This window comes from Vombatus ursinus, unplaced genomic scaffold (genome assembly GCF_900497805.2).
Source record: "Vombatus ursinus unplaced genomic scaffold, bare-nosed wombat genome assembly UNPS02009173.1, whole genome shotgun sequence".
In the NCBI taxonomy this organism is placed as follows: domain Eukaryota; kingdom Metazoa; phylum Chordata; class Mammalia; order Diprotodontia; family Vombatidae; genus Vombatus; species Vombatus ursinus.
This window is the reverse complement of record NW_020948951.1, coordinates 1,487,978-1,514,658: the sequence shown is the minus strand read 5'-3', so window position 1 is coordinate 1,514,658 and position 26,681 is coordinate 1,487,978. Positions and strand designations below refer to the sequence as shown.

Genomic DNA, 26,681 nt, shown 5'->3' with positions numbered 1-26,681 from the left:
AGGAAGGAAGGAAGGAAGGAAGGAAGGAAGGAAGGAAGGAAGGAAGGGAGACATGTTGCTCAACTAGAAGTGGTCAGTTGGGTCCCCAGTGCGGCAGCTACTACTACTCACAGATTGCTGATTGTTGCTTTTCCTTTGTTCTCAAAGAGGACCATGACATCAGGAAGGTGATGCTATGACTTGCAAGTGAACTGGATTTAAGTGAGGCAGGGCTGTGCAAAGTCACCAGCCTTGTCCTGAAATAATAAATTAAAGAACTGTGAGGTTAGGGTATTTGAGGGAATACCTACATAAATGTTGAAGTCCTCTAGTATGAGGGCAGGAGTTGAGAAGGAGAGAAAGACTGTGACCCAGGTACTGATGAAAGAAGGGAAGCATCCAATAGACAAAAGTCAAGTAGACAGAATTTGATTGGGTGGTAGAGACTGATTAAGTGGCCCTCAAAGAAGAAGGGAAACAAGCATTTATTAAGCACCTACTATGTGCCAAGCACTTTACAAATATTCTCTCATTTGATCAGCACAACAGTCCTGCAAGGTAGGTGATATTATTATCCCCATTTTACAGTGAAAGGAAACTGTGGCAAACAACAGTTAATTGACTTGCCCAGGGTTGTACTCCTAGTGAGTGTCTGAGGCTGGATTTGAAGTTGGGTCTTTCTGACTCTAAGACGAGCACACCACCCAGCTGCCTAGGAGAGGTTACTGAGTGATGGTGGTAGTGGGAGAATCTGGGAGTGTCCATAGAGAACCAGGAGTATTCCAAGTACTCTACCTTGACAAGTGAATAGGGAGAAGGAGTTCTGCCAGTGCTAGAAAGGGAGGCCTAGAAAGAGAGAACCAGGCATCAGTCAAAGCCAGAAGATAGAAGGAACAGGAAAGGAACAGATTCAAGATGAAAGCAAGTTTATTTGTGGAGCCAGCATTCCAGGGGGCACAGTTCAGAATCCATGGGATGGAGAGGGTATGACCCAGAGAGAGTTTGTTAATCATTGAGGAATGAATTCAAATAGGTTTTCATTGTCCACAGGAGTCTGACTTCAGGGTGGAACTCCATCTTGCCTTACCTAGTTCAGGCCTTAGAACCTGAAAGTTCAAGTGAAGAGACAAGTGCTAGAAAAGTAAGAAGAAAAGAAGCAATTATTAAGCTCCTACTATGTGCCAGGCACTTTACAAACATGATCTCATTTTATCCTCACAATAACCCTATCGTAGGTGCTATTATAATGCTCACTTTACAGATGAGGAAATTGAGGCCAACTTTTTTTTTTTTTTAACTAAATGACCTGCCCAGGGTAATTAGTGTTTAAGACTGAATTTGAACCACCTGGATGCCTGTACAATAAAAACTGAAGGAATAGTGTTGCTCCCCTTCCCCTTAAAGCAAACTACCATGCTGAAGACTTGATAGAATGGCCTTTCTCCTCTTCTCCAAGGGAGAAAATCCTGCTCAATGGAACGGTGTTTCCCCTCTTCCAGCTGGAGGAGGGAGATCTGGTAGGAGACCTGTGACAATGGAATGGCATTTTCTCCCTTTACTCTAAAGGCAGGAGACTGGTGCTCACTGTAATGGGCCAGTTCTTTGCTTTACAAACCTTTAAGCATCATCAAAATATAACAATACGACCAGGGGTTTCTTACATTCCAGTAGAATACAAACTTTTTGAGTGCAGTACGTGCACTTGGCACATGGTGAGGACTTACTTAATAAATACTTGCTAAATTCTTATGGCTCAAAGGAGCACTGAATTTAAACCTAGAAGAGATCTTCATGATCCTCTAGTCCAATTCCCTCCCTTTGCAAATAGGGAAAGTGAGACCAAGGGACCCTTCTCAAAATCACAGTGCTATTAAGATCATAGGATTTAAGGCAGGAAGGGTCTTACTTCACCTTGCTCAACCCATTTTACTCCCCAGATAAGCGGTAGACAACCCAAAGAAAGTGACTCGTCCATGAGGTCATATCTACAGCTAGTAAAACAGCAGAGCCAAAAGAAGCCAGGACCCCTGGCACTGAAACCCCACAGCTCTTTCCACTAAATTAAACTGATATTCAAGCTTGTATTATCAGGGTCAGCGGATAGTGGGTAATGCAATGGATTTAATAGCATCATTTAATCCAAACCGCAATTATTAAATACCTACTGCGCGCCAGGTTCTGCGCTGGGCATACAAATATTTTTTTTAAAAAAGTGCTTGCCCTCGAGGAGCTTGCACACTCTTGGAATCAATCGCACAGGCTTTGGGAACACATCCGGATAGGGAAGGAATCTGCCAGTCGAGTTAAGGGAACGAGAGCGAGCGGGGTATGGGTGCGAAGCCCGGATAAGCGATCAGATGCAGTCACAGGCTCCGGCCAATCAACATAGGCACGGCACGTCCCTCCCAGCCCCTTCCCCTCCCGCTCGCTCGCGCTCTGACGCAGGCAGCGCGACAGACACCCCGGAACCGGTCGGCAAGGACCCCGGTCGGCGGCCAAGATGGCGGCGCCCGTGTTGCGGGCGTGCGGTGCGCGGGCGCTGCGGGCTCCCCCGGGGGCACCGGCCTCCCGCGCCTACCGGGCTCGGCCACCCCCGCTCCGCCCGCCCAAGCCCTTCACCCCGGACCCGGCGGACCCGCTGACCCCGCGCTGGCAGCTGCATCCCCGCTTCGCCGCCAAGCAGTTCGGGCGGTTCGGGGCCGCGTCCGGGGTGGCCCCGGGCTCGCTGTGGCCCACGACCCCGCAGCTGCGGGAGCTGGAGGCCGAGGAGTGCGAGTGGCAGCCGAGCCTGGGCGCCATGCAGGAGGCGCTGCGGGCCCGCGCCGAAGCCCAGGAGCGAGAGCGCCAGGAGAGGTGGGCGCGCGCACGGGGCTGCGGGGTGGGGGGGGAGGCCCCCACGGGCGGGGCAGGGGGACGGGCCCCTTCCTCCCCCGGGCCTGTTTCCTCGTCTGTAAAAAGCAGCAGCTGGGTCTGCGGGTGGCTTAGGCTCTAGCATTCCGTAACGTGGGCCCTTCCGGCACTTTGGGCAAGCCCTTACCTCTCTCTGAACCTCTCGATCCCACATTTAGAGTCGAAAGGGACTTAAGAAATTATACAGAGTAGGCCAGCCTCGTTTTACAGAGGAAGAAACCTAGACCCAGAAGGAGGGAAGGCTCATTTGACCCACTAGCCATGTAACTAGTAAGTGGCAAAGCCAGGATTAGAACCCAGGGCCTCTGCTTCCAAATCCAGTGCCCTTCCCACTACACTAAACAGCTTCACTATGCAAAATGGCTCATCCATAAAATAAGGAGTTGGATTAGAATCGAGTCTAATCTGATCCAGAGGTGTCAGACATTAAAATGTAATTGGGGAAATATTTAACAAAATAAAGTTCAATGAAACATAGGTGATGTTAATATGTGGTTTTCTAAGTCAGTGTGTGATCTACAGGGATCCTTATACATAGTTTAGTGGCCTCTGTTTCTATTTCTGCTTTACACCTCTGGATTAGATGATCTCCAGACTCTTTCTGTCCCTGGTGTTCTACAACATCTAGAAGCGAGGGGCTTGGAGATCTTGGTGCCCTTATCATGAGTCCTGCCCCTATGGAAGGAGCTGAGATGCCTGAGTAGTTGTCCCAAGGAGGCCAACTGTGAAGTACAGAACCATGGTTTTATAAGATTTAGAGCTGGAAAAGCCCTTTGAGTTATTTTCATTTATCCACCTAATTTTTCAGAGTAGAGAAAACTAATGCCCACAGAAGGGAAAGGACATTGAGTTATCTATGGCCGCTAGGTAGTTCATTGGATAGAGTGTGGCGCCTGGAGTCAGGAAGACTTGAGTTCAAATCCAGCCTCAGACACCTATAGTTTTGTGACCCTGGACAAGTCACTTGACCTCAGTTTCCTCATCTGTAAAATAGGAGTGAAAATAATGGCACCTTCCTCCCAGGATCGTTGTGAGAATCAGATGAGTAAATTGTAAAGCTCTTAGCACAGGGCCCAGCTCATAGTAAGTGCTATATAAATGTTAGTTATTATTATGTAGTTCAACTCCCAGTGTCATCATTGAGCTATTCTGCAAAATGAGACAGCTTGAACACCAGATTTGTAGGCAGAAGACATGGGTTCAGATCACAGATTCATCACTTGCTAGCTTTCGTGATACTGATTGAGTCACTCCTCCTTTCTAGGCATTTTGTTTCTTGTTTGTTTTGAAGAACTGGTAGGAATGAAACAGTCCAAGAGAGAAAGGGAGGGCATTCCAAGCCTAGGGAACAGAATGAGGAACAAAGACATGGTAGGGAGGTGTCGGCTTGTACTGGAGGCAGAACCTGTTCTAGTTTACCTGGCACACAGATGAGTAACACTAGAGAAGGCCTGAAAAGTTGTGCCACAGTAGAAGGCCTTAACATTCCTTGCTAGGTATGGGGAAGAAACATTGTAGCAGTGGAATCTTCCTTCAAGGCCCAGGTCAGGTGACATCCCTAGGCAGCCCCATCCTATGCCCTATTTTTAGTATTTTCTCTTTTTCCTTATCTTAGTCTATTTTCTAGTCTCTCCCTAGAATGCAAAGCTTAAGTGATTTGGTTTTGTATCCCCAGTGCTCATCCTAATGCCATGTATATAGTAAGCACTAGATGGTGCAGTGGATAGAGTGCCAGGCCTGGAGTCAGGAAGACTTGAGTTCAGATTTGGCCTCAGACACTTAGTAACTGTGTGACCTTGGGCAACCCACTTAACCCTCTTTGCCTCTATTTCCTCATCTGCAAAATGAACTGGAGAAGGAAATGACAAACCACTTCAGTATCATTGCCACGAAAACCCCAACCGGGGTCACGAAGAGTCAGGCACAACTGAAACAATTGAACGACAATTAATGTTCCTTGTTCCTGTTTCCTTATCTGTAAAATGAGGGATGAGATGATGTCTAATAATTAAAATCCCGTCCAGCTCTGGCAGACTATTAACTCAAACCGAGAGCTAGATGGATCTTGGAGGTCACTGTAGAAATAGAGAAATGGAGCTGAGGTCTGAAACCCAGTCTCCCCTTCCCTTGTCAATCAATCAGTAAACATTTTTAAGGCCTGCAGTGTGTCAGGCACTAGGCTAAGAGGTAGGGAAGCAAAAGACAGTCCCTGCCTCAAGGAGCTCACAGTCTAATGGGGGAGATAACAAGCAAACAGAATGTACAAACAAGCAAACTCTATGGAGGATAATAATTTGGAAATAACCAACAGAGGGGAGTTACTAGAATCAAGAGGGATTGGGGAAGGTTTCCTATAGAAGATGGGGTTTGAGTTGGGACTTGAAGGAAGCCAGTAGGAGCAGGTGAGGAGGGAGAGTGTTCCAGGTATGGGCCACAGCCAGAGAAATGCCCTGAGCTGAGAGATGACAAGTCTTGTTCATGGAACAGCAGAGAGGCCAGTGTCAATCAAAGAGTGTGTATTGGGAAGTAAGGTATAAAAAAACTGGAAAGGTAGGAGGGGGCTAGATTATGAAGGGCTTTGAATGCCAAACAGAGCTGTTTGTGTTTGAACCTGGAGGCAATAGGGAGTTTACAGTAGGGGCATGACATGACCAGATCCAAGGTTCGGAAACATCACTTTAGTTGCTGGATGGAGCATAGCTTGGAGTGGAGAGAGACAGGCAGACCCACCAGTAGTTATTGCAGTGGTCCAGGCACGAGGTGGTGAGGACCTACACCAGGGTGGCAGCAGTGTCAGAGAAGGGGGCATATTCAAGAAATGTTGCAGAGATGAAATCAACAGGCTTTGGCAACAGATGGGATGTTGGGGAGGAGGCGAGAAGTACTGAGGAATGGAAAACAATGCCTGGGTTATGAGCCTGGGGTACTGAGAGACCTTAGGAGGTGGGGGAAGGCTTAGAAGGAAAGATGAGTTTGACATGTCTATCGGACATCTAGTTTGATATGTCTGAAAGGTAGTTTGGAAATGTGAGATTGGAGGTCAGCAGAGAGGTTGTCATTGAATAATCATCATTATAGAGATGATAAGTAAATCCATGGAAACTGATGAGATCAGCAAGTAGTATAGAGGGAGAAGAGGGCCCAGGATAAAGCCTTGTGAACTATGGTTAGTAGACTTGAGTTGGAGGACGATCCAGCAAAGGAGACAGAGAAGGAGAGATAGGTAGGAGACAGTGGTGTCTCAAAAACCTAGAGAGAAGAGGGTGATCAAGAGTGCCAGGCTACAGTGAGGTCAGGGCAAATGAGGATTAAGAAAAGGCCTGTTGAATTTGGCAATTAAGATCATTTTTAATTTTGGTGAGAGCAGTTTTAGTAGAATGATGGGCTCAGAAGTCAGGACTGAGAAGAGAGTGAGAGGAGAGAAGGTAGAGGCACATATTATAGACGACTTTCCCAAAGCATTTGGCCACAAAGGTCAGAAGAGTTATAGGACAATAGTTATCAGGTGTAGAAGGATCAAGTGAGGGATTTTGAGGATGGGGGAAGCATGGGCATGCTTGGAGGCAGTAGAGACCGAAGCTAAGTATGGGGCTGACAGAGGGGCAGTGTACTGGAGGAGATGGGAAGGGGTGGCTTGGCTTGACTTGAGGGAGTAGAGGGCCAGCTGTGGTCAGCTCACCACGTGATAGGAAGCACCTGAGTGAGAGATGAGAAGAGGGCTCACACAGCCAATGACTTCATTTTCTTTTGTCATCCTCTTGGCAGGACAGGCCCAAGGCAGCACCCACAGGAAACACTAAATAAAACAGGCCATCCCTGTGAACTGATGTGGGGAGAATCCAGTTGGCCTCAAGAAGCTTCATGGGGGTGGGACCAGAGGCAGTGTGATCCCGAGCAATGGCATTGGAGTCAGAGGAGCCAGATTCAGATCTCCCTCTGCCATTTCCATAGAGGACCTTGGGCAAATCACCTAGCTCCTTTGGGCCTCAATTCCTATTCCCTAAAATGAAGGGGCTGCCCTAGGAGACTGCTGTGGTCTGTCCCAGCTCCATACCTGTGCTTCTTTGTAGTAGGTGTACAGCCAAAAAACATGGGTTTGAATCTGAGTTCTGACATAGCTGTGTGACCTCCCCAAGCCTGTTTCCTCAGCCATGAAGTAGGGACCCTATTCCTTTCACAGCGCTCGTGTGGGGAAAGTGATTTCTAAGTCATAAAACACCAGAGCAATGGGAGCTATTATTATTAATAACTTGGGCCTTTCAGGGCCCTTAGCATTCTGAAAAGCAGAGATTTACCAAGCAGGGCCAAACCAGGTGAGCCACAAGAGGAAACAGGCCTGGAACCCTGAAGTAGCTTGGCCAGTCCCTACTTACCCTGCTTCCCTGCCCTCCAGGGAGCAGCTCATTGAAGCCAAAATGGCCCAGATGCCACAAATGATCATGGCCTGGAGGCAGCAACAGCGAGAACGCTGGGAGAAGGCACAGGCAGAGAAGGCTCGGAGGGCTCGGCTACAGGCACAGGCACAGGAGAAGCTGGGCTATGATGTGGACCCAAGAAGCTCCCGCTTCCAGGAGCTGCTGCAGGAGCTGGAGAAGCAGGACCGGAAGCGTCTCAAGCAGCAGAAGAAAGAACAGAAGGAGGCGGCGAGAATGGCGGCCCTGAAAACAGCTGCAGAGGCCACCAAGAGCCCTGTGAGCCCCAGCCTGGGGGGGCATGCTGAAAACCCTTCCAATAAAGCTTAGTGCCCAGTAGATTTGTCTGTGCAGACTTCTCTTCCTCTGCTCCAGGAGCTAGAGATATCCTACCTAGTATGGAGTTGAAGGAACACTGTGCTTGGAGTCATCTTGAATCTGTCTCTTGAACAAGCCCCTTCCTTTCTTCACCTGTAAAATGAGGGTCTGAACTAAATGATCTTTAAAGTCCCTTCTAGCTAAGCCCATAGGTAGGATGGCTTGATCCCTGCCAGTGCCTGGGGTCACTGTCTGCAGGAAGGGGAATCCCCAGGTCCCATCCCACCCCCAGTTTCTCAGCTGCTGGCTCCCTGCCCACACAGGGGGCTCTCAGCTTTGCCAACCACTGGGGGAAGGGGCAGGGGGAGATGATGGGGAAATAATGGAGGAGCAGATGGTGGAGGGGGAGAAGGCTTCTGTTTACCAACATTAATCTCCGGTAATTAGCCAATTACCAAGGGGGAAAGTAGCCAAAACAGACAGCAGTATGTGTGTTGGAGGGAGGGCTTCACCCATCCAGTATCTCTCCTAGCTTGGGGGGGGGGCAGGGGGAGGGCTCCCTCCAGGGCCAGAGCATCACAGGGTTTGGCTCTGCAAAGCTCACCAAAGCAGCTGCGTCTAAGGAGGGCCAAGCCTGAGCAGCTGGGGCAAGTGAAGGGACAGTGAAGGGCCAGTTTGCCCTGGTAAGGGGTAGCCCATCCTTCCCAGGCCCAATGAGAAAAAATGTCTCCAATTCCCCAAGGCTCAGGAGCCTGTCTGTGCGGCCCTCATCCCATCCGCATCCATGGGTGAACAGGGCCTGGTTACTACACATCTTTCCAGGACAGAACACAGAACTAAACCAGCTGCCCCTAGCTCATTTCTAAAACTTTATTCACTTCAAAACCTTTATCAGAGACACATTTCTGGGGGGAGGGCAGGATGAAGAAGGCAAGAGGGAAGGAGTCAGGACAGCCTGGCTCTGGGGTTAGTTTCTGCCCAGACATTCTATCTAGTGAACATCCTACCCAGAACTCCTGCCCCTCCTGCTGTGTTATAATGTAGCTCTTTGTAGAGCAAAGCAAGATGGATTCAAATGGCCAACTTGCTCTTCACTAGGGTGCTTTATGCCCTCAGTTGCCTACTTAGAAGCTTTTTGCTGTAACCCCAACACCCCCTTTTCTCTCTCCCCAGCACACAGGCTGGTGATAAGCGATTAGCCCTAGCTATCCTTCATCTGACTTTCCTCAAAAAGAAAAAGAAAAGAAAAGCCAGATGGAAGAATTTGGACAGTTTCATTCCAAGGGAAGGAAGATCAGGTTCCTCCCACCCCCAGCCCAAGTCAGAAAGGGGGCAGAAGGGGTGGAGCTGGGCCACCTCAGACTCCCCCTAGGAGGGGGTGGGGACATCAGCAGTTTTGGGGTGGGGAGACCTGCTTGCTGGGAGCTGGGGCCAAGGCTCCATCTGTCTCAGCAGCAAGCTGGGCCACAGGCCAGAAGGGGCCCATCTGTCTCCAAATCCCCTGGCCAGGCCGCCAGCTCCAGCTCATACACACACACTTTCTCTCACACACATGCACACGTGCACACTCAGAAATGGGGGGAACGCTGGGTCAAGGAGGATAGCCTTATTACAGCTGTGTGTGGCCCCAACTTCCTTGGGGGAAAGGGGAGTTAAAAGGGCACTCGGGTAGTCTTTTTGTGTTTTTTTTTCCACTTAAATAAACATGAATATATATATATATATTTGTTTTCTTCTATAAAACTTTTTTGCCGGCAGTGGGGGGCGGGGTAAGGGTGGGGATGAGCTCAATTTCCCTCCCTCTCTCCTTGCATCACTCATCATCAAAGTTCTGACTCAGGAGAAAATTCGCCGCCAGGTTCTCATTCTTCTCACAAGCGAAGTAGGCCTGAATTACCAGGCTCTCAGGAAACCCCAGGGCCTTCAACTGCAGGAGATAGACCAAAAGAAGGGGGTGACAGGCAGGAGTCACAGGGATCACACTAGTTACAAATGGAAGGGAGTATCATCCATTCCAATCCCAAACAGGCCCAGAAAGGCACTATGATTAGCCCGTAGCCACCCAGCGAGTAAGTAATGGAGCAAGGCTTCAAGCCCAGGTCTTCACTCCAAATCCCTGCTCTGAGCAGCACGAAAGCCAGCTCTCATGCCCCACCTCCCGCCCTTGCTGGTCCCTTACCCTCTCTATGGCTTCTTTTTCCTGTGGTGTGACCTGGATATAGTTCATCTGAGGGGATTCCTCACCAATGGCCCCAACCTCCCCCTCCACATCCGACATGTCTGCCAGCTCTCCTGTGGGCTCATTCAACATCTGGATGAACTGTTCCTGGTGCCTGCTGATTTGCTGAGGACCAAAGTGGAGGAAGCCAGGTCACCGATAGGGCCACCAGCTTGCCCTCAATGGCAGTTGGGAAGCCCAGCCCAAACCAAAGACCCTCTACCTACCTGCAGTAATTGAGGGTTTTCCTGGCCTAGCTGCTGTAGCAGGGCTGGCAACAAGGCTGGATTCTGCTGAATCACTTGTCGCATGTTCTGGAACTGAGGCTGGTCACGGAGAAATTCCAGGGGGTTCTCGCCTGTCAAGGTAAATAGGGGAAGGAGACCCCTTTAGACCTGGGCAAAGAGGCTTTTCTTTCCTGGCCTGGTGCCCACTACTTACCTCCCTCTGGGGCAGGCTGCTCAGGGGCTTGACTTTCCTGTACAGGGCCACTCTCAGGCTCTGGACTCCCTGGGATCCCCTGTAGGACCAAAGGGGATATAAGATGCCCATTCTACCCTATTAGCATGAGCTGGGCCCTCTTTCCCACATACCCAGCCCTCTGCCACATAGGGGGCAGAGGAAAAGGATTATGCACATAACACAAGATATCAAGGAGCTAGCCCAGGACAGCACAGCCTAAACATTAATTATCACAACAACACTACCACTTTTTTTTTTTTTTGGAGAAAGGGATGTTGGGAAAAGAGAAACCCAGGAAAGATCCATTATTCCCAAACTGGATCTGAAAAAAAAAAAACCTTAGAAACTCTTCATGCCACAAATGGAAAAAAATGAGGGTCACGGTCATATAGGCAAAGATTAGCAGGGTAGGAGTTAAACCCAGTGCTCTTTCCACAACCCAGGGCTGCTTGCTTTTCCTTTAAAGTCAAGATGAAGCTCTACCTCTTGTATTCCCAGGGAAGATTAGGGAACCAGCTTACCATCAGCAAGTACTCCACAGCCCGATGGGGGTTGTTGTAACTGGCCCTCAGGGCAGCCACCACACGCTCCCGCTCATAGCCCATGGACATGATTTCTGTCAGCATCGTCTCATACTCGGAGCCTGTCACTGAAGGGAGGGATAGAGAAGGAAGGCTCTGGGTGACTGGGCCTGGTTCCAGCCCCCTTTCGCTCAGCTAGGAGCCTTTCCTCCTTTTACCCACCCCCCTGCCCCAAGGCCCTCGTTCTGGTGCCCCAACCACCCAGCCACCCACCTAGTGTAGAGGCTGCGTCATCCTCCTGCCCGCTGCTCCCTGAAGAGGGAAGAGAGCTGTAGAGTTGACAGAAACATTTTTATCAATGACTTGGATGAAACCACCAAAGGCAAGCTTGTCAAATTTGTGGAAGATGCCAAGTTGGGAGAGAGCAAGCTAAAACACTGGATAATAGAGTCAGAATCTAAAAAGAGCTTGGCTAGAATCGAGGACCAAAATTGAATAAGGTCAAGTTTAATAGGGATTGATGTTAAATTGTATACTTGGGTTCAAAAATTCAGCTGCTTAGACAGCACAGTGCCCATGGTGATAATCTGGGAGTTGTCACAGACTACAAATTCAACACAATTCTGCAATGTGACAAAGCAGCCAAAAAAGGAAAGTTACAACAATCCAAAGCTGCTCTGAGAGTCACACTGTTCAAAGCAAGGAAGGCGAAAGTTCTGCTCTATTCTGCCCTGATCAAACCACATGAGAGGCAGACACTTCAGTTCTGGGCACTAGAGGTGAGCAGGATGGTAAGAGGATGGGAGAATGGGTCCCATAAGGATCAGCTGAAGGAACTGAGGAAGTTTAGGGTAGGAAAGAGAATATCTGCAGCTACAGGAGAGCTGTTTAGGATCTGAAGGGCTATTACATGGAAGACTACTGCTTGAAATAAGAGCAATGGGAAGCTGCCAAGAAGCTGACTGAGGCGTAATATAAGAAAAAACTTCCTAACAAGGAGAGCTGTCCCAAAGTAGCTTGAGCTGCCTTGGGAGACGGTGAGCTCCCTCTCACCAGGAGTCTTCAGTAGATGCCCAACAACCATGGGTTGAAGGTGTTGTTAGAAAGGATTCTTGATTAGGAACAGGTTGCACTGAGACGGCCTCTGAGATCCCATTCCAACATTCAGACTGTGCCCTCTGATTCGGGCTCCTCACCTCCCTCTGCCTTGAATCTCTCCACCATCCTAGGGGCCCTAGGTCTCTCTGGGAGGGCAGACAAAAGACTCAGGGAAACATGAGAGCAGTCTCATAAATGTGAGTCTTGGCTCAGATTCATTCTGTGGAGTTCCAAAGGTTAAAACATCACAGAATCATTTAATTCGAGTGGGGACAAACTTTGGAAGCCATTTAGTCAACCCTCTCATTTTACAGATGAGGAAACTGAGCCCCGGGGAACGTTAAGGGACAAGTTCACACAACATAAAGTGTCAGCCCTGGGACTTGAACCCAGATCCTCAGACACCAGAGCCAGTACCTTGGAGTACACTGTACAGTGCACTGAGAGGAATGGGTTCAAGTTGCAAACAGACAGATTTTGACTCAATTTAAGGAAAAACTTCTAAAAAATTAGAGATGTCCAAGAATGAAATGGGCTGCCTCAGCAGTCAGTTCCCTATCACTGGAAGTCTTAAAGCAGAGGCTGGATGACAAAGTGATCAGGAATGACACAGAAGGAATAAGTCATTTAATTCCTTTAGGCCTTAGCTGCCTTGTTTATAAATGAAGGAATTGAAATTGATGCCCTCTGAGGTCCCTTTCCAATACAGAGATCCTGGGAAAGCATGAAAAGCCCAGAGCTCAGGAGTCCCCCAAACCCACCCTGGGAAGACCTTACCCAGGCCCAGCCTCTGGAGGTGTCCCAGCAGCTGACTCCTCTGTGGGCTTCTTCTCCTCACTGGGGGCTGGTGGGGGTAAGGGCATGGCAACAATGGTGGGAGCTGGTGGGGCAGGTGTGGAGGGCTCCAAGGTGTTGGCAGCAGCAGGGGCAGAGGGCTCCGGAGGTGCCGAAGTGGCAAGCCCAGCTTTGGCCTGAGAGGGCCAAAGAGAAGATATGTCAGAGCCTTGTTTTATCAGCCCCAACATAGCTGGGGACCAGACCCCACCCTGGCCAAGCCTAATCTATCTAGGACACAGTTGGTGACACCCCATAGTTGGAATGTCTTCTAGTCTCCTTCCCACTACCCCAGGATCCTACTCGTCCTTACCTTAGTCACCATGACAACCACAAAGTTTTTCTCATCAATCTTATAGTCTCTGATGGGGACGTCATCACTGAGGATCTTTCCTGCATAGATAAGCTTCTGTCCAGATACAGGGAAGGCATCACGACCCTTCTCAGCCTCAATCTTCTCCTTAAGCACCTTAACCTGAGGAAGAAATCATACAATTTAGGTCAGAATTTAGAAAAAGAATCCAACCCCTTCTTTTAATGGAGAGGGAAACTGAGGTCCAAAACAGAAAGGATTTGCCCAAGGGTTATGCAGTGAGAGTCTGGATATCAGGGAGTAGAGAGAAGGATGGAGCCTTTTGGATTGGGCCCTCAGTAGTTTGGGGACCAAAGGAGGAAAGGGGAACACATGCCAATGTGTGAAGTAGCTCAGACTAGAAATGAGAAGCTTTGATTTCTCATCCCATCTCTTACTGTGTGAACCTAAACAGGTTCCTTTCTTTTTTTCTGGGCTTCAATTTCCTCATCTTTCATATGAACAGAGGATTTAGAGATCAGGGGATTTAGAAGGGGCCTTAGAGTCCATTTAGTTCAATAGGGTCTGTAAAAGGAGAGATAATCCCTTCCCTGCCTCAGCCCAGAGTCACCACAACAGCTGAAGCAAGTGCCCAGGATACTCGGAGCAGTGATTCTTTGTCTACCTGTGTCACCCTCGGCTCTGCTCCCTCATGCCTCCTTTACTTATAGGGACAATTCCCCCACCCACCCACCCACCCACTCACTCACTTTGCAGGGTGGTTGAGTGGGGGAAGCTGCAGCTCATTTATCAAAATGTAAACTACTACTGTCGTGATCATCATCATCATCATCTTCGTACCCTCCCCCCCAGCCCCATAGGGGACCACAGCTCTGCCAGCAACCTCCCCCTTGCCCAAAAAGCAGCTCTGGGGGTGGCTCCCCAAAAGGCCCATTAAAACTGGGAGGTGGAGGTGCCGCTGACCGCTGAAGGAGAAAAGAGAATGTAGTGGTAACGGGGAGGAGGGAGGATTAGGGGACAAGGGACAGGACAGAAGAGGGGGGGACAAGGACGGGGGAGAAGGCTCAGGGAAGGAAAGGGAAGAGGGAACGGGGTTGAGAAGCCTGGAATGAGGGCGAGGGGGAGGGGGTGGGAAGGGGGTGCGTCTGGCCCGCCCCGCGGGGATTAGGGCGAAGGCGAGTAGGACTTGTGCTGTCCCGTCCCGGCCTCCGTCCCCGGCCCCGGCCCCGGCCTCACCGTTTCTCCAGGTTCCATGCGGATCTTAAACGTTTGTTGCTGCAGCGTCTTCAAGGTGACGGTGACGGCCATGGCTGGGCCGGGCGGGCGGCGGCAGCGACAGCTTCCGTCCGTCCGGTCCGTCCCTCACTCCGTCCGACGCGGCGGCCCCGGGACAGTAGACACACGGGAACATGCAACTCACGCCGCCGCCATCTTAGCGCCCTAAGCCACGCCGGGAACTGCTTCCCGGTCATGCGCGCCTCGTGACGAGACGAAGGAGGGAGAGGCGCGAGCGCAGCGACCCCGATCACGTGACAGGGGTCGATGAACGGAAAAAAAGGGAACTTTCTCTCCCGGTCATGCGTACAGAGGAACCACCTTGTCGTTGTCACAGGGGCAGCACACCTTCCCGCCCCCTCTTCTCCCCTTCTCCCTTGGAGCTTGCGCGCTAGAGGCTTATCTTATGGTGACGTCATTGTTTGGGGTAGCGTCATGTTGTCACAAAATGGCCCCAGGAGATCATAGTGTGATAGATTTAGGGCTGCAAGGGACTTTCTAAGTCCAAACCTTTCTTTTTACAGATGAGGAAATTGAGGCCCGGGGATGTTTCGGTGACTTGTCCAAGGCCACACAGGTAGCAAATGGAAGAACAGCTTCGTTGGTAATGGGTTGTAAGGGTGGTTGGAGCCAGGCTGTTGCATGTTCCAGCTGTCCTCGAGTGCCTCATCTCCATACTTACCTATAAGTCCTTCCCCTCCCAAAAAAGCCTATGTCCTGCGCTTTCAAGAAAATCCCGGTTATTTCAGAAAAACCACCTAGCTTGCATCGCCCTTCTACTTTGCCTCCCTTAATACTAAGGCTTTCACTGACTGCTCTGCCCTCGAGTGAACGAAGCACCTCTCAAGTACTTATCCTGCAAACAACCAGAGATAGACAGGAAATCACGACTCTCCGTGCTGTCCAGGAGTTCACATCCCAGCAGAGAGAGACAACACATAGAGGAGGTTTCATCGGAAAGTCGGATGGTCGCGTCCGGGGTGCAGCAGCAAAGCATCCAATCATTTCATACAATTTCCACGGGTAAAACCATATCCTTTTCTGATGTGGGACCATTTGGCAATGCCAAAGACTTTGGTGGCAAGAATTTTCATCCCTCAGTCTTCAACTGCTGGGGAGACAGGAGGCACAGGTGTGTTAGCATGAAGCAGTTGCCTGTTTAGCACAAGGATTGACTCCCTACACAATGGCTTTAGGGCTTGAGCTGTCAATACACCTAGCTTGGCTTCAGGTGACGCCACACTTTTTAAGCACTCTCCCACCTCTGTGATGCCTCTAGATTTTTGTCTATCCAGGGCCTAGTTCAGCATTTTTACATTGTAGTCACTTGATGTTTATTGAATTCCATTGACAGCCTTAATATCAAAGAGTCTAGTTGGGGGGAAATGTGATGGAATATCTCTTCTCACCTCAACTGGTAGAAGTCCTATCTTCCTTCAGAGCTCGGGCATGCCACGTCCCCGGGAGGCCTTTTTTGTTCCCCCACCATTTGTTAGTTCTCTCTCTCTAGAAATTTCTTGTTTTTACTTATCCAGGGATGTGCTGGTAAATTTTTAACAACATACCCTGGAAAAAAACGTAACACAACACACTTTTACGTTTAATTTGCATTATTAACATTTTCTTCATCACTTCCTTAAGTCTAAAGCAGTGATATCAAACTCAGTAGAAATGGTAGTCACTGAACTACATATGAATCCCTGCAGGAAACATAGTGACTAAGAAAACCATATATTAATATTATCTACATTTTATTGTATTTTTATTTATTTTGCAAAGTATTTCCCAATTACATTTTAATCTGGTTCAGGCCGTGTTCAGGAGTGTTGTGGGCTGCAGGTTTAGTGTTTGATACGTCAGGTCTAGAGTATTAGCAGCAAAACAATAAATCACATTTGCTAATTTTTGAGGTATAAATGCACACGCTGAAAATTTAACAATCAATTTGATTGGCTTAATACCTGCAGTACATCCTTGCTTATAAATGAACATGTATCTCCCATAGAATGTAAGCTTTTTGAGAGTTTCTAGCATCTAGAACAGTACATTGTTGCTGCTGCTGTTGTTGTTAAGGAGTTATTTTAGTCTTGTCCTACTCTTTGTGACCCCATTTGGGATTTTCTTGGCAAAGACACTGGAGTAGTTTACCATTTCCTTCTCCATCTCATTTTGCAGATGAGGAAACTGAGGCAAATAGGGTGAAGTGACTTGCCCAGGGTTTAGTAAGTGTGTGAGGCCAGATTTTAACTCAGGAAGATGAGTCTTCCCAACTTCAGGTCATTCTATCCACTGTGCCATCTTGTCAGCCTTAATAAATATATTTGTCAAATTCCATTCTAGTTCATCTCTTTCTCATCCACCAGCTTGCTAAGTTCACTGAGTAAACATATTAATGAATGAATGAACAAGCATTTTATTAAGCACATGCTACTCGACAAGCATTGTATTAAGTACCAAGGATACAAATACAGCCCGGCTAGATTCTAGTAAGAGACAACTGACAAGGGGAATTTGTGGCCAGGGAGGGACACTTGGTTCTAGAAAGTATAGCAATATTTAGCTTATCAATTGTGACCACTACTAATTTTCTCAAACACACAAATGAGAGTTCCTGACTTCAGGGAGGGTACAACTTAAGAGCAGGTATACAATATAATAGATAGTTGTATTGTAGCGAAAAAGGGCAATGAAGATAAAATTAGGGGAGACTTGAATCTTGATTCTGCCTGGCCCCTGGGTGAACTTTGATGACCCTTCTCATCTCTGGGACACGGTTTGTTTCCTCATCTACAAAATGAAGGCTGGGAGTAGGGCTCAAGGACCTTGAAGGACACTACAATAATGGAAGGGGGTTCAGAGGCCATCTCATCTATCCCTGCTATAATAACATCACTAACAAGTGGCTCAAAGGCCCCTAGTGAAGAGAAATCCACCACTGCTTTGGGATAGCTCTACTTTTTAGGAAGTAACTTCCATCCAGTGATCCCAGTTCTGGGCCCAGGGGTCAAGCTTAACAAGCTCTCTGCTTCTTGAAGGCCACATATGCCCCACCCTACCTATCTCCTTCCCTCATGTGGATCCTCATTATCCTGTTTGTTGACCTCATTTGGATGCAGTCCAGCTCACCTTCCTTTGCTAAAATGTGGCACCTCTTTGGAGCTGCTAGGTGGCACAATAGATACAGAGAGCTGGGCATGGAGTCAGAAAGACTTGAGTTCAAATTCCAATCTCAGACTCTGTTCAGCAAGTCACTTAACCTGTTTATATCAGTTACTCCATCTGTAAAATGAAGATGATAATAGCACCTACCTCCCAGGGTTGTGAGGATCAAAATGAGATCACCGTAAAACACTCTTTCCAGGCTCTCCTTTGGAGACCTCGTCTGCCAGATCAGCTATTATTCCTAGGTCTCTCTCTGGACTTGTTCAGTCCCCTGTGCTCCCTCCTCTCTAGTATTTGCTAGCAGTCTACACAGCTTGAGGCCCAGTAGTCCATTCAAACCCAAGCCTAGTACCAAATTCTCCCAACCTCCTAATCTTGACAATGGCTACACCCTCTTTAGGATCCTCATTCGGGGACTAGGGCCTGAGTATTGTTTTCACTTTCATTTCTTCCATTCAAGCAACTTAATGCCTGCCATGCACAAAGCAGTCTATGCTGAGCCGTGGTGATAGAAACAGCTCTCAACTTCATAACCTAATACATTATAAATATCTTGATCACAACACAAGATAAAAAACAGTCCTCTTCCCATCATTCTGGCAAGAAATTAGAATTATTCCAAGTCACCAAACTGTGTATGTATACATACCCTTTGATATAGCAATCACTGGAATGTATGCCCCACCACCTACCCACCGCACTAAGTGGTCAAGAGGGAAAAGGACCCATATATTAAAAAAAAAAATTCATAGCAGCACTTTTTATTGTGACAAAAAGATGGAAATAAAATGGGTGCCCCTCATTTGGGGATGTCTTTCTGCAAAGGACTGATTGAGGAAAAAAACCTAGAAACTTGTACATAGTAATGCAGAGCGCAGAGGGCCAGAATTTATGTGCTGACAATAAAGAAAAACAATTGTGAAAGACGAAGCACTTTATCAACTAAATGACCAGTGATAACTGTAGAAAACTTAGGAACAGGCCTCCCTTGGCAGAGTGGACAATGGACTGTAGTGTAGAATGAATATACGTTTTCAGACATTGCCATTATATGAATTTTTTCCCTTGACTATGTTATCACCAGGGAAGGTGGAGAGTTTTGTGTTGGGAACTGGTGGGTTGTGATACTGATGGAAAAAAAATTTAGAATAGAGTATCCATAAAAAATAAGTTATCCAGAAGAGAGCTCGTAAATGGACACAGTTATTATCACATTAAATCTTACTTATAAACTCAGCAGTTAACTTTTATATACCTTCTGTTTTATATATTAAAAGTCATGTTTGTTAGGCTCATGATATGTTTTGTTCACAGGTCCTCCCAAAAAGCTTTCCTTTGTAATCTAGTCTTTGGACTCCTGGAGTGAGGTCATGGACCAAGGTCTCTCCAGTTGTCCAGAACTCCGAGCCCTACACAACACAGGTGGGGAAAGGAAACAGACCAGAGGCAAAGGCCAGAGACAACGAAATTGTTCCATCTTCTCTGGCCAGAGCAGCCACCAGACAGATGCATCATGCTGACCAGAACAACCCCAGGGATCTGTCTGTTCCACCCCACCAGCTCGGAGCTGGGCAGCAATTCAGACAAGTGGGAAGCTTACACTGCTTCTCTCTCCAAGCAATCAAACACATGAGGGAGACACAAAACTTAATTTAATAGAAATTTCTTTTTTGTTGTTCTTACATTCTCAATGTGACCAAGCAAGAACTGACACCCCTTCCCTACCCACCCACCAACAGGGGCTCTGCCCCCACCCCTGCCCTCAGCCCTGGCAGAGGGAAAAAAGGGAGCAAAGAGTTTGGCTTAGGCACTATTGGCCAAACCCTAGCGCCCCTCAGTGCTATGGGATACCTAAGGGCAGGGCCAGGCTGACAGACCCCTCCCCTTCTCTCTGGCTCCTGAGGATGGGGAAAAAAACAAAGGAGCCGGGACTTGAGGCCAATTGGGGAAAGGAGGCAGCTTAGGATCAGAAGTCTCTAGCCCTGGGTAGTCAATAGGGAGGCTGAGCATCCATGCACTGATGCCCTGGATCCCCATACCCCCGAGCCCATGGTTGAAGAGTGCCCCACGCTATCTGCCATCCCCAAGAGGCTGATGGGGACAGAGAGACCTTGAGGGAGAGTGGATGAAGACAGACATCAGTTTAAAAAACAACAAAAACAAAAACACCCAACCCCAAACAAACAACCCCACCCATTGGAAACAGTTCTCCAGTCTCATAGAGACATTAGTTGGCTCCCGGCCTGGCCCCCCGGGGTGCTCCCAGCCTCAGTCCTGGCCCTGGCCAGGTAGGCAGCAGCCCCCTACAGCTCATCCTTGGGCTGGGCACCATCCTCATCTTCCTCATCCTCCTTATCGTCCTCTTCTTCATCCTCTTTGTCCTCTTCGTCCCTGTCCTCATCATCCTTGTCCTCTCCAGCCTCTTCTTCCTCCTTCAGCTTTTTTTCCTCTTCTTCCTCACGCTGCCGTTCAGCCTCATCCTGCTGTTCCTTCATCTTCTTCTCCGCCTCCTACCAGATGCACACAGCTCCGCCTCAGAGCCTGTTCTCCCCACCCCACCCCTGTCCCAATCCCTCCTGCCTCTAGACTCTATGGTATCTGAAAGTAGTACTGGGCCTGGAGTGGGAGGCGGGGGGCAGAGAAAAGTCCTCCCAGAGAAGTCTAGCCTTCTTTCACCCCAAATGGAGATGACCCTTGCACTGCATCCTTCCCTTAAGGAAGGAGTTACCTTTGTGGCCCCCCAGGTCTCTTCACCAAACTCTTCTGCATAGGACTCATCATTGGTGACAAGGAAGTTATCAAAGATGGTACCAGATTTCACCTACAAACAGAGAAAAGGGTCAGCGAGATAGGGCCAGAACTCCCCACTTTACCCCTGGCAGAGTGCAAAGCAGTATCCCAGATTCAGTGACGTTTTCCTCACCTGCCACAGGTCCAGGCCCAAAACTCCAAAGCTGTCATATGCATAAAGGTTGGGGTCAGGTGTGTACTCAGGATTGTCAATCTCAGGATGCAACCACTTGCCCTTGTAGTCAGGATTGTCAATCTGCCGGGGCTTCCATTCACCCTGCAGAGGGGATTGGGAAAAATGACACGGGGTGCCATTCCGCCCATTGTCCTCCCACTCTCCAGGTCCCATCAGGCAACCTCCCAACCTTACCTTGTACTCAGGATTCTGGATCACTGGTGGCTCCCACTCCCCATCCATCTCTTCATCCCAATCCTCAGGCTTCTGAGCATCAGGGTCAGGAATGTGTTCAGGTTTCTCCCAGTCCTTGGGATCAATAAGTAAATGCCATCAGATCTCTAGAAACCCTTTCTCTCCCAGTTGGGGGGTAGAAGGAAAAGGGAATGGGAAGGGATGCATGGTCACTGGACAGGGATTAGCCAGGAAGAGTTCCCAACTGCAAGCAACCTACATCTGGCTTTGTGTCTGTGGGGTCGTCAATCTTGGCTCGCTCATCCCAGTCCTCAGGCTTCTTGGCCTCAGGATCCTTGATCTTCTTGGGAGGCAGGAAGTCCCAATCATCTTCCAGTGAGCCTGACTCTGCTTGAACATTGTCTATCTTTACTTCATATGTGTTGTCTGGCCGAACAATCAGGGTGTACAGGTGGGTGAACTCATCATCCTATGAGCAGTGGGAGGACAGTAGTTAGGAAGGAACAGTCTCACAGGACTTGGGCCCTTCCCTCTGCCTCACCATCTGTTAGATCGCTTACCTTGCAACGAATGTCTTTATTGATCAGCATGTTCTTGCCTTTGTAGTTAAAGATAACATGAACCTTCTTGGTTCCTGGGCCGCAGATGTCAGGGCCTGAAGAAGGGAGAATGGAGGGACTGATCAAAGAATCCAGGGCTCCTCTCTCCCAGTTTCCCAGTCACTGTGAAGGGCAAGTGAGAGGGAGGGACCCTGGGGTCAAGTCCCTTTCCTTCCCACTGATGAGACAGCTAACCTCAGCCTCTCATCTTAGGCATCTCTGTGCCCAGAATCACAGCAGGAGTGGAGAACAATCCTAGGGACACTTACCAAACATGATGTTGTACTCCGAGTCTCCATGCATGCTGGCCTGGTCTAGGCCGGCAGGGAACAGCTTCACGTAACCACCGCCACAGTCAATGTTCTGCTCATGCTTCACGGTGAACTGTACCACCAGCGTCTGACCCTTGTTGCTGAAGGGCTCCATGCGTGAGGACAGGGCATAGAATCTGGCATCCTGACTTGTCTGTAGCCCTACAGGCATGGTGAGAAAGTTGCCCCCAGGGTAAGTAAGGGGTCTCCCGCCTCACTGCTCACCACTCTCCTTCCAAACCTTAGCCAGCAGTCAGTCATACCCAGTCTTCTGTCCCAGGTCCAATCCTGACTCCCACCTCCTTGACATGGATGGGCTCAGCCTCAATGGAATCAGAGGAACTTTCAGAGTTGGTAGGTACCTTAAGAGACCTAAACCTAACCCTTTATACTAATTCTCTCACTTTATAGATGAGGAAATTGAGGCCTAAATTAAGAAAAGGGCACTTCTCCAATATTACACAGAACTGGAGTTGGTCCAGCAGAGGCAGCCCCCTTACCTTTGTCCTTTTCTTCATCACCATAGAACTTCCCAGAGGAGAGCCTAAACTTGCCGTAGTCATTCTTGTGCTTGGATTCCACCCAACGATCCTCCCAACCATCTGAGGAGAAAAGAAAGTTAGTGTCCTCATGTTGTGGAAAGAATCTGTGACCATCTTTCTACCCCTGTCCATCATGACCTAGCCTTCCAGAGAGCTGAGCATTCCCAAGGAACTCTGCTCATTCTAGAGAGCTCCAACAACCATCTCCAGCTAGATAACATACAGTCTCAGGCCCCCTGAATGTCAGAATTGTAAAGGACCTTTTAAGGCCATCTGGTCTAAATTCCTTCATTTTGTGAATGGGGAAATTGGGTCCTAAAAAAAAAAGGAAAGGGCTTATACAAGGTCAACAAAGCACTGAGGCAGGATTTAGGGCTGAAATGCCACCAGCCTCTTCATTTTACAGTGAATAAAAAGCAGAGCCCTGGAAATGGAAGTGATTTCCCTGGCGCCTGGCTTTACGCACGTTCCCAAGGGCATGTTTTAACTCTCCAGGAACCAACCCCGCCTCCCACCCCCCACCCTAGGTTTCCATGGGCACAGACAGGATCAGAAGCAAAGAGGGTGCTCCAAGCTTCAGGCTGGGCCCCGGGGTCTCTGTCCTGTGGACCCTCCCTGCTTATCATCCCCCCCCCCACCCCGAAGCATCAGACTCAGCACAGGCTGGAGAAGGTGTCTAGGGAGATAAAGGCCGTGGCCGGCGGCAGGTGGCTGCAGGAGGGATGGCCCGAGGGACCCAATGTTGGCCACCCTCCAGGCTAATGGGCCCCCGGGGAGGGCAGTAGCCGCCACACGGGGAGGGGCGGGGATGCGGCGCCGTCCCAAGGGGACTCTGCCGGCCGCAGCGCCTCCCACGCTCCTGGGATGACAAGAGCGGCCGGGGCGCGACCCCCTCCCCTCCCCTTCCCCCGTGACAGCAGCAGGCGCGGGTGCGCGCGGGCCCTCCAACGTCCCCTCACCCCGGCGGGAGGTACCCTAGCCAGGAAGTCCCGCTAGGGCGGGCAGGGCCCGGCAGTGCGGGCGAGTTACTTGGGAGGGCCCGGGGCGCCCCGAACGGGGCGGGGCCGCAGGCCCGAGCTCTCCTCGTTTACCTCCGTCGAGGAACTGCTCCTTGAAATAGACCACGGGCCCAGCGGCCTCGGCCAGGCCGAGCAGGCCCAGCAACAGGAGCGGCAGCATGACAAGAAAAGTCAGATAGGGGCGGCTGGGACCGGGTCCGGACACAGGATCCGCAGGGAACAGGAGCACTCCGGCTCTGCAGTAGGGACAACCGCGGCCGACCACCGACCGCCTTTATACCCGGCCCCCCTCAAACCAACGCCGCCCGGCCCGTGGGCCCGCCCCCTAAGCCCTCCCATTGGCTCCGGGACGCTCAAGGCCCCTCCCGATTGGCCCCGAGCCGGCGCAGCACTTTAGGCTGCGCCTCGGAACGCTGGGTTCCCAGATGGCCGCTTTCTATTGGCCACAGCCACGAGCCAATGAGGAACGACCACGCGTTGTGGGGGGGACGCCTACAGCTCCTCTTGAAGGGGGAGGGAAGCCAGGACCTGGTTCGAGCCACGTGACAAGTTGGCCAGTCCCTCCTCCCTTTTCCCCAAATCTCCCGTCTCCAATTTACCCTCCTTATTCACCGGTTTCTTAAAGGTCGAGGTGGGCTGGGCGGAAGAGAAGAGGTCAACTCTTGCCCCCCGTTCCAACCCCAGGCCTCTCTCCAGAGCTTCCTGGAATCCTTCAGCTCAGGAAAGGGGCCCTTCTTGTGCCAGACCCCCCCCCCATGGGGTCCCAACCTCAACCTTAAACCCTTCTGGCCAGCAGTATTTTCCCATGGGACCATCCACATGACCCCTGGGGTCTTATCTCCTCATCTCAGCCTCCCAACCTGGAAGTCCCAGGAACGGGAGGTTCCTGTGCTCAGCCACAGGCACTGTCCCCAGCCCTGCTTCAGCTCCAAAGGCTCCATCCACCTACAAGCATGAACGGTGCCAGGTCAGATCCTGGGTGGCAAATGGGTGCTGCTCAGAGGTCTGGGGCTAAGCCCCAGCTGTGTGACCTTGGTTCTGTCATTCAGCTTTCAGACTCAGGCTTAATCAGGACTTATACCAGACTCTCAGTCAGAAGGTTAATTCTGGGGGATTCTTGGGAAGAATGTGGGGAGTGATTGTCATATGTGACTGACTGGCAGGACAGAGCAAAACTTAGTTGGGTACACAGAATTTTGAATTTAGAGTCAGATGACCTCGGTTCGAGTGAAAGGAACCTCATTTTTCATATAAGGAAACAGCTACAGAAAGCAAAACACTTGTTTAGAGACCACCATACAGAAAATAACAAAAGTGAAATTCAAACACAGATTGTCTGGACTGAAAAATGCCTGACTCTTTCTATGACCATGCTAGTTCTGCCCCAGATGTACTTAGAGCCTTGTGACCTTGGGCAACTCCCTACCCTCTTTGGAGCTTAATTTCTTCATATGTAAAATGAAGGTTTGGATTAGCTGCTCTCACTGACTCCTAGAGTAGGATTAGAGTTTAGAGGTGACCTAATCCAATCCATATTTGAACAAGAATACTCTGGACATTATTTTTGACTAGTGATCACCTAATCGAAAGTTGAAGCCCCCTCCTCCTCATCCAAAGTTTTGATGCAATACTTTTATGTCTTGGCTCCTTCAGACACCAGAAGCCTGCTAGTGGGACTGACCAAAGGATCCTTTTTTATCCTCACACTCTGTGTGGCTCCTCTACCATTATGCAAGAGGCCTTTGTACTTGGGGGAACAGGGGCAAATGGGCACTGTGGTCTTCCACAAACTGCTGAGGTTTTGTAACCCAAACGGCTTGGCCTGCTTGAGTGGGGGGCTGGGGAGCCAGAGAAGGAAAAAGAGGCAGACTGTGTTGGCAAGATAAGGTCTGGGAGGGGAATAAAAGAGACTCAACTGCCATGAGGGACCCCTTCTGGCAACAGCTGTAATTCCTTTCCTCAAGTTCTGGGCTGAGCCCTCTGGAATCAACCAATCAACATTTATTAATTGTCTACTATTTGGTAGGCACTGGGGAAACAGACAAAATGAAACAATCCCTACACCTGGTAAATAGGAAGAAGAAAAGAGGCCCGGTGCCAGACATACCTGTTCCTCTAAGACACATGGTCTCTTGGAAGCTTATCAGAACCTAAGGCTGGGCTCAGCCCAGACAATAAGACTGTGACAAAGTATGTCGTCCTGGGCTAAAGGGTTCAGTATGGTGGTCCAGTGTTATTAGGATTTAATATTGGAAGGCCCCTTAGTCCACTTTACCCATTTTATAAATAAGGAAACTAAGGTTGACAAGGGCAAATTAATTGTGTGAGGTTACACAGGTAACAGGTCCAAGATTTGTGTCTAGTAGCTAGGTCTCATGAATTCAAATGCCGGGTTCTACTGCACCCCTGCTGCCTCTTGAGAATTCAGCCTGGGGTTGGAAGCTGTGGGGTGGGGTGGAGAAATTCACACTCAGCATTAAAAGGCTGTGTCAGGACAAATTATAATAATTTACAGTCAATTACAGGAGAGGGAACAACTTAGGAAAAAAAAGCCTCATTAGTGCAAGCAAGAAAAAGAGAAAAGAGTAGTTTAGACTAGTGAGTGGCACGATCTCTTAGATAAAAGCCAAAAAAAAGGTCACTAGGTTGGGAGAGGGATGGCCTCAGGGCCTAAAGGCTTCTTCATTCCAACTGTATTCCAACACAACCTGCTGGTTCTGCAGGACAGGTGTGAGAGGCGGAGTCTGAAGCAGGGTGGGGAACCTGCAGCCTCGAGGCCATATGTGGCCCTCTAGGTCTTCAAGTGTGGCCCTTTGACTGAATCCAAACTTCACAGAACAAATCCCCTTAATAAAAGGATTTGTTCTATGTCAAAGGCCACAGGTAGCCTCCAGGTTCAAAGCAAGAGATATGAGAATTCTTCCTTACACCTTCCCAGAGATTCAAGCCATGTCCACCCAAAGGCAGTGTTGTCAGAAGAGCAGAGTTCTAATACTGGTACTACCATTTGCTATTTTTGTTTAGTCACCTTTAGTCTGGGTCTCTATTTCCTCATTGGTCATAATTGAGCATTCCTCATCCAGATGATTAATTACTGCAAAAACTACAACCCAGGGTGGTTTGAAGGAAAGTGCTTTATAGACCTTAAAGTATTATGGAAATGTAAGTTGTCATTACTGTAAATATTAAGATAGTAAGGACTAGGTAGACTTGTTAACCCTCTATGGGTATAGATCCTGTCTCCCCAGCAATATGGGGGATAAATGGGGGGAGGTATAATAGAAAGAGTCCAGTTTGAGCATGAGCAAACCTCAGTTCTAGTTCTAGCTCTGCTATGTGACCTTGTTAATTGACTCCTTTCTCTCTGGGCCTATTTCCCTACCTGTCAAATTCAATTCAACAATTCAACAAACATTATACAAATGCTTACAATGTGCAAGGCACTGACCATAAATAATCCTTGAACCCTGCTAACCCAACATCACTACTGTGGTTTTTAAGTGAAATTACAATGACCTTAGTTTCTCACCTATAAAACAAGGTTGGAT

The 26,681-nt window shown here is 49.2% G+C and overlaps 3 protein-coding genes across 3 annotated transcripts; 1 reads left to right on the top strand and 2 right to left on the bottom strand.

Annotated features, from left to right (window-relative positions):
• Window positions 1-2,464: 2,464 nt before the first annotated feature.
• Window positions 2,465-7,642, top strand: GADD45GIP1 (GADD45G interacting protein 1). Its single transcript, XM_027851060.1, has 2 exons — window positions 2,465-2,832; window positions 7,283-7,642. The coding sequence occupies exons 1-2, from the start codon at window positions 2,480-2,482 to the stop codon at window positions 7,629-7,631; spliced, it is 702 nt and encodes a 233-aa protein (XP_027706861.1). The 5' UTR covers window positions 2,465-2,479; the 3' UTR covers window positions 7,632-7,642.
• Window positions 7,643-8,474: 832 nt separating this feature from the next.
• On the bottom strand, window positions 8,475-14,506 carry RAD23A (RAD23 homolog A, nucleotide excision repair protein). The gene is made up of 9 exons (XM_027851059.1): window positions 14,302-14,506; window positions 13,066-13,227; window positions 12,696-12,889; window positions 11,094-11,149; window positions 10,821-10,948; window positions 10,279-10,357; window positions 10,065-10,195; window positions 9,799-9,963; window positions 8,475-9,546 (listed from the first exon to the last, which is right to left on the bottom strand). The coding sequence occupies exons 1-9, from the start codon at window positions 14,371-14,373 to the stop codon at window positions 9,433-9,435; spliced, it is 1,101 nt and encodes a 366-aa protein (XP_027706860.1). The 5' UTR covers window positions 14,374-14,506; the 3' UTR covers window positions 8,475-9,432.
• A 4,643-nt stretch (window positions 14,507-19,149) lies between these two features.
• CALR (calreticulin) lies at window positions 19,150-23,397 on the bottom strand. Its single transcript, XM_027851079.1, has 9 exons — window positions 23,206-23,397; window positions 22,073-22,174; window positions 21,531-21,734; window positions 21,223-21,317; window positions 20,922-21,131; window positions 20,663-20,776; window positions 20,426-20,569; window positions 20,231-20,323; window positions 19,150-20,012 (listed from the first exon to the last, which is right to left on the bottom strand). The coding sequence occupies exons 1-9, from the start codon at window positions 23,291-23,293 to the stop codon at window positions 19,806-19,808; spliced, it is 1,257 nt and encodes a 418-aa protein (XP_027706880.1). The 5' UTR covers window positions 23,294-23,397; the 3' UTR covers window positions 19,150-19,805.
• Window positions 23,398-26,681: the final 3,284 nt, after the last annotated feature.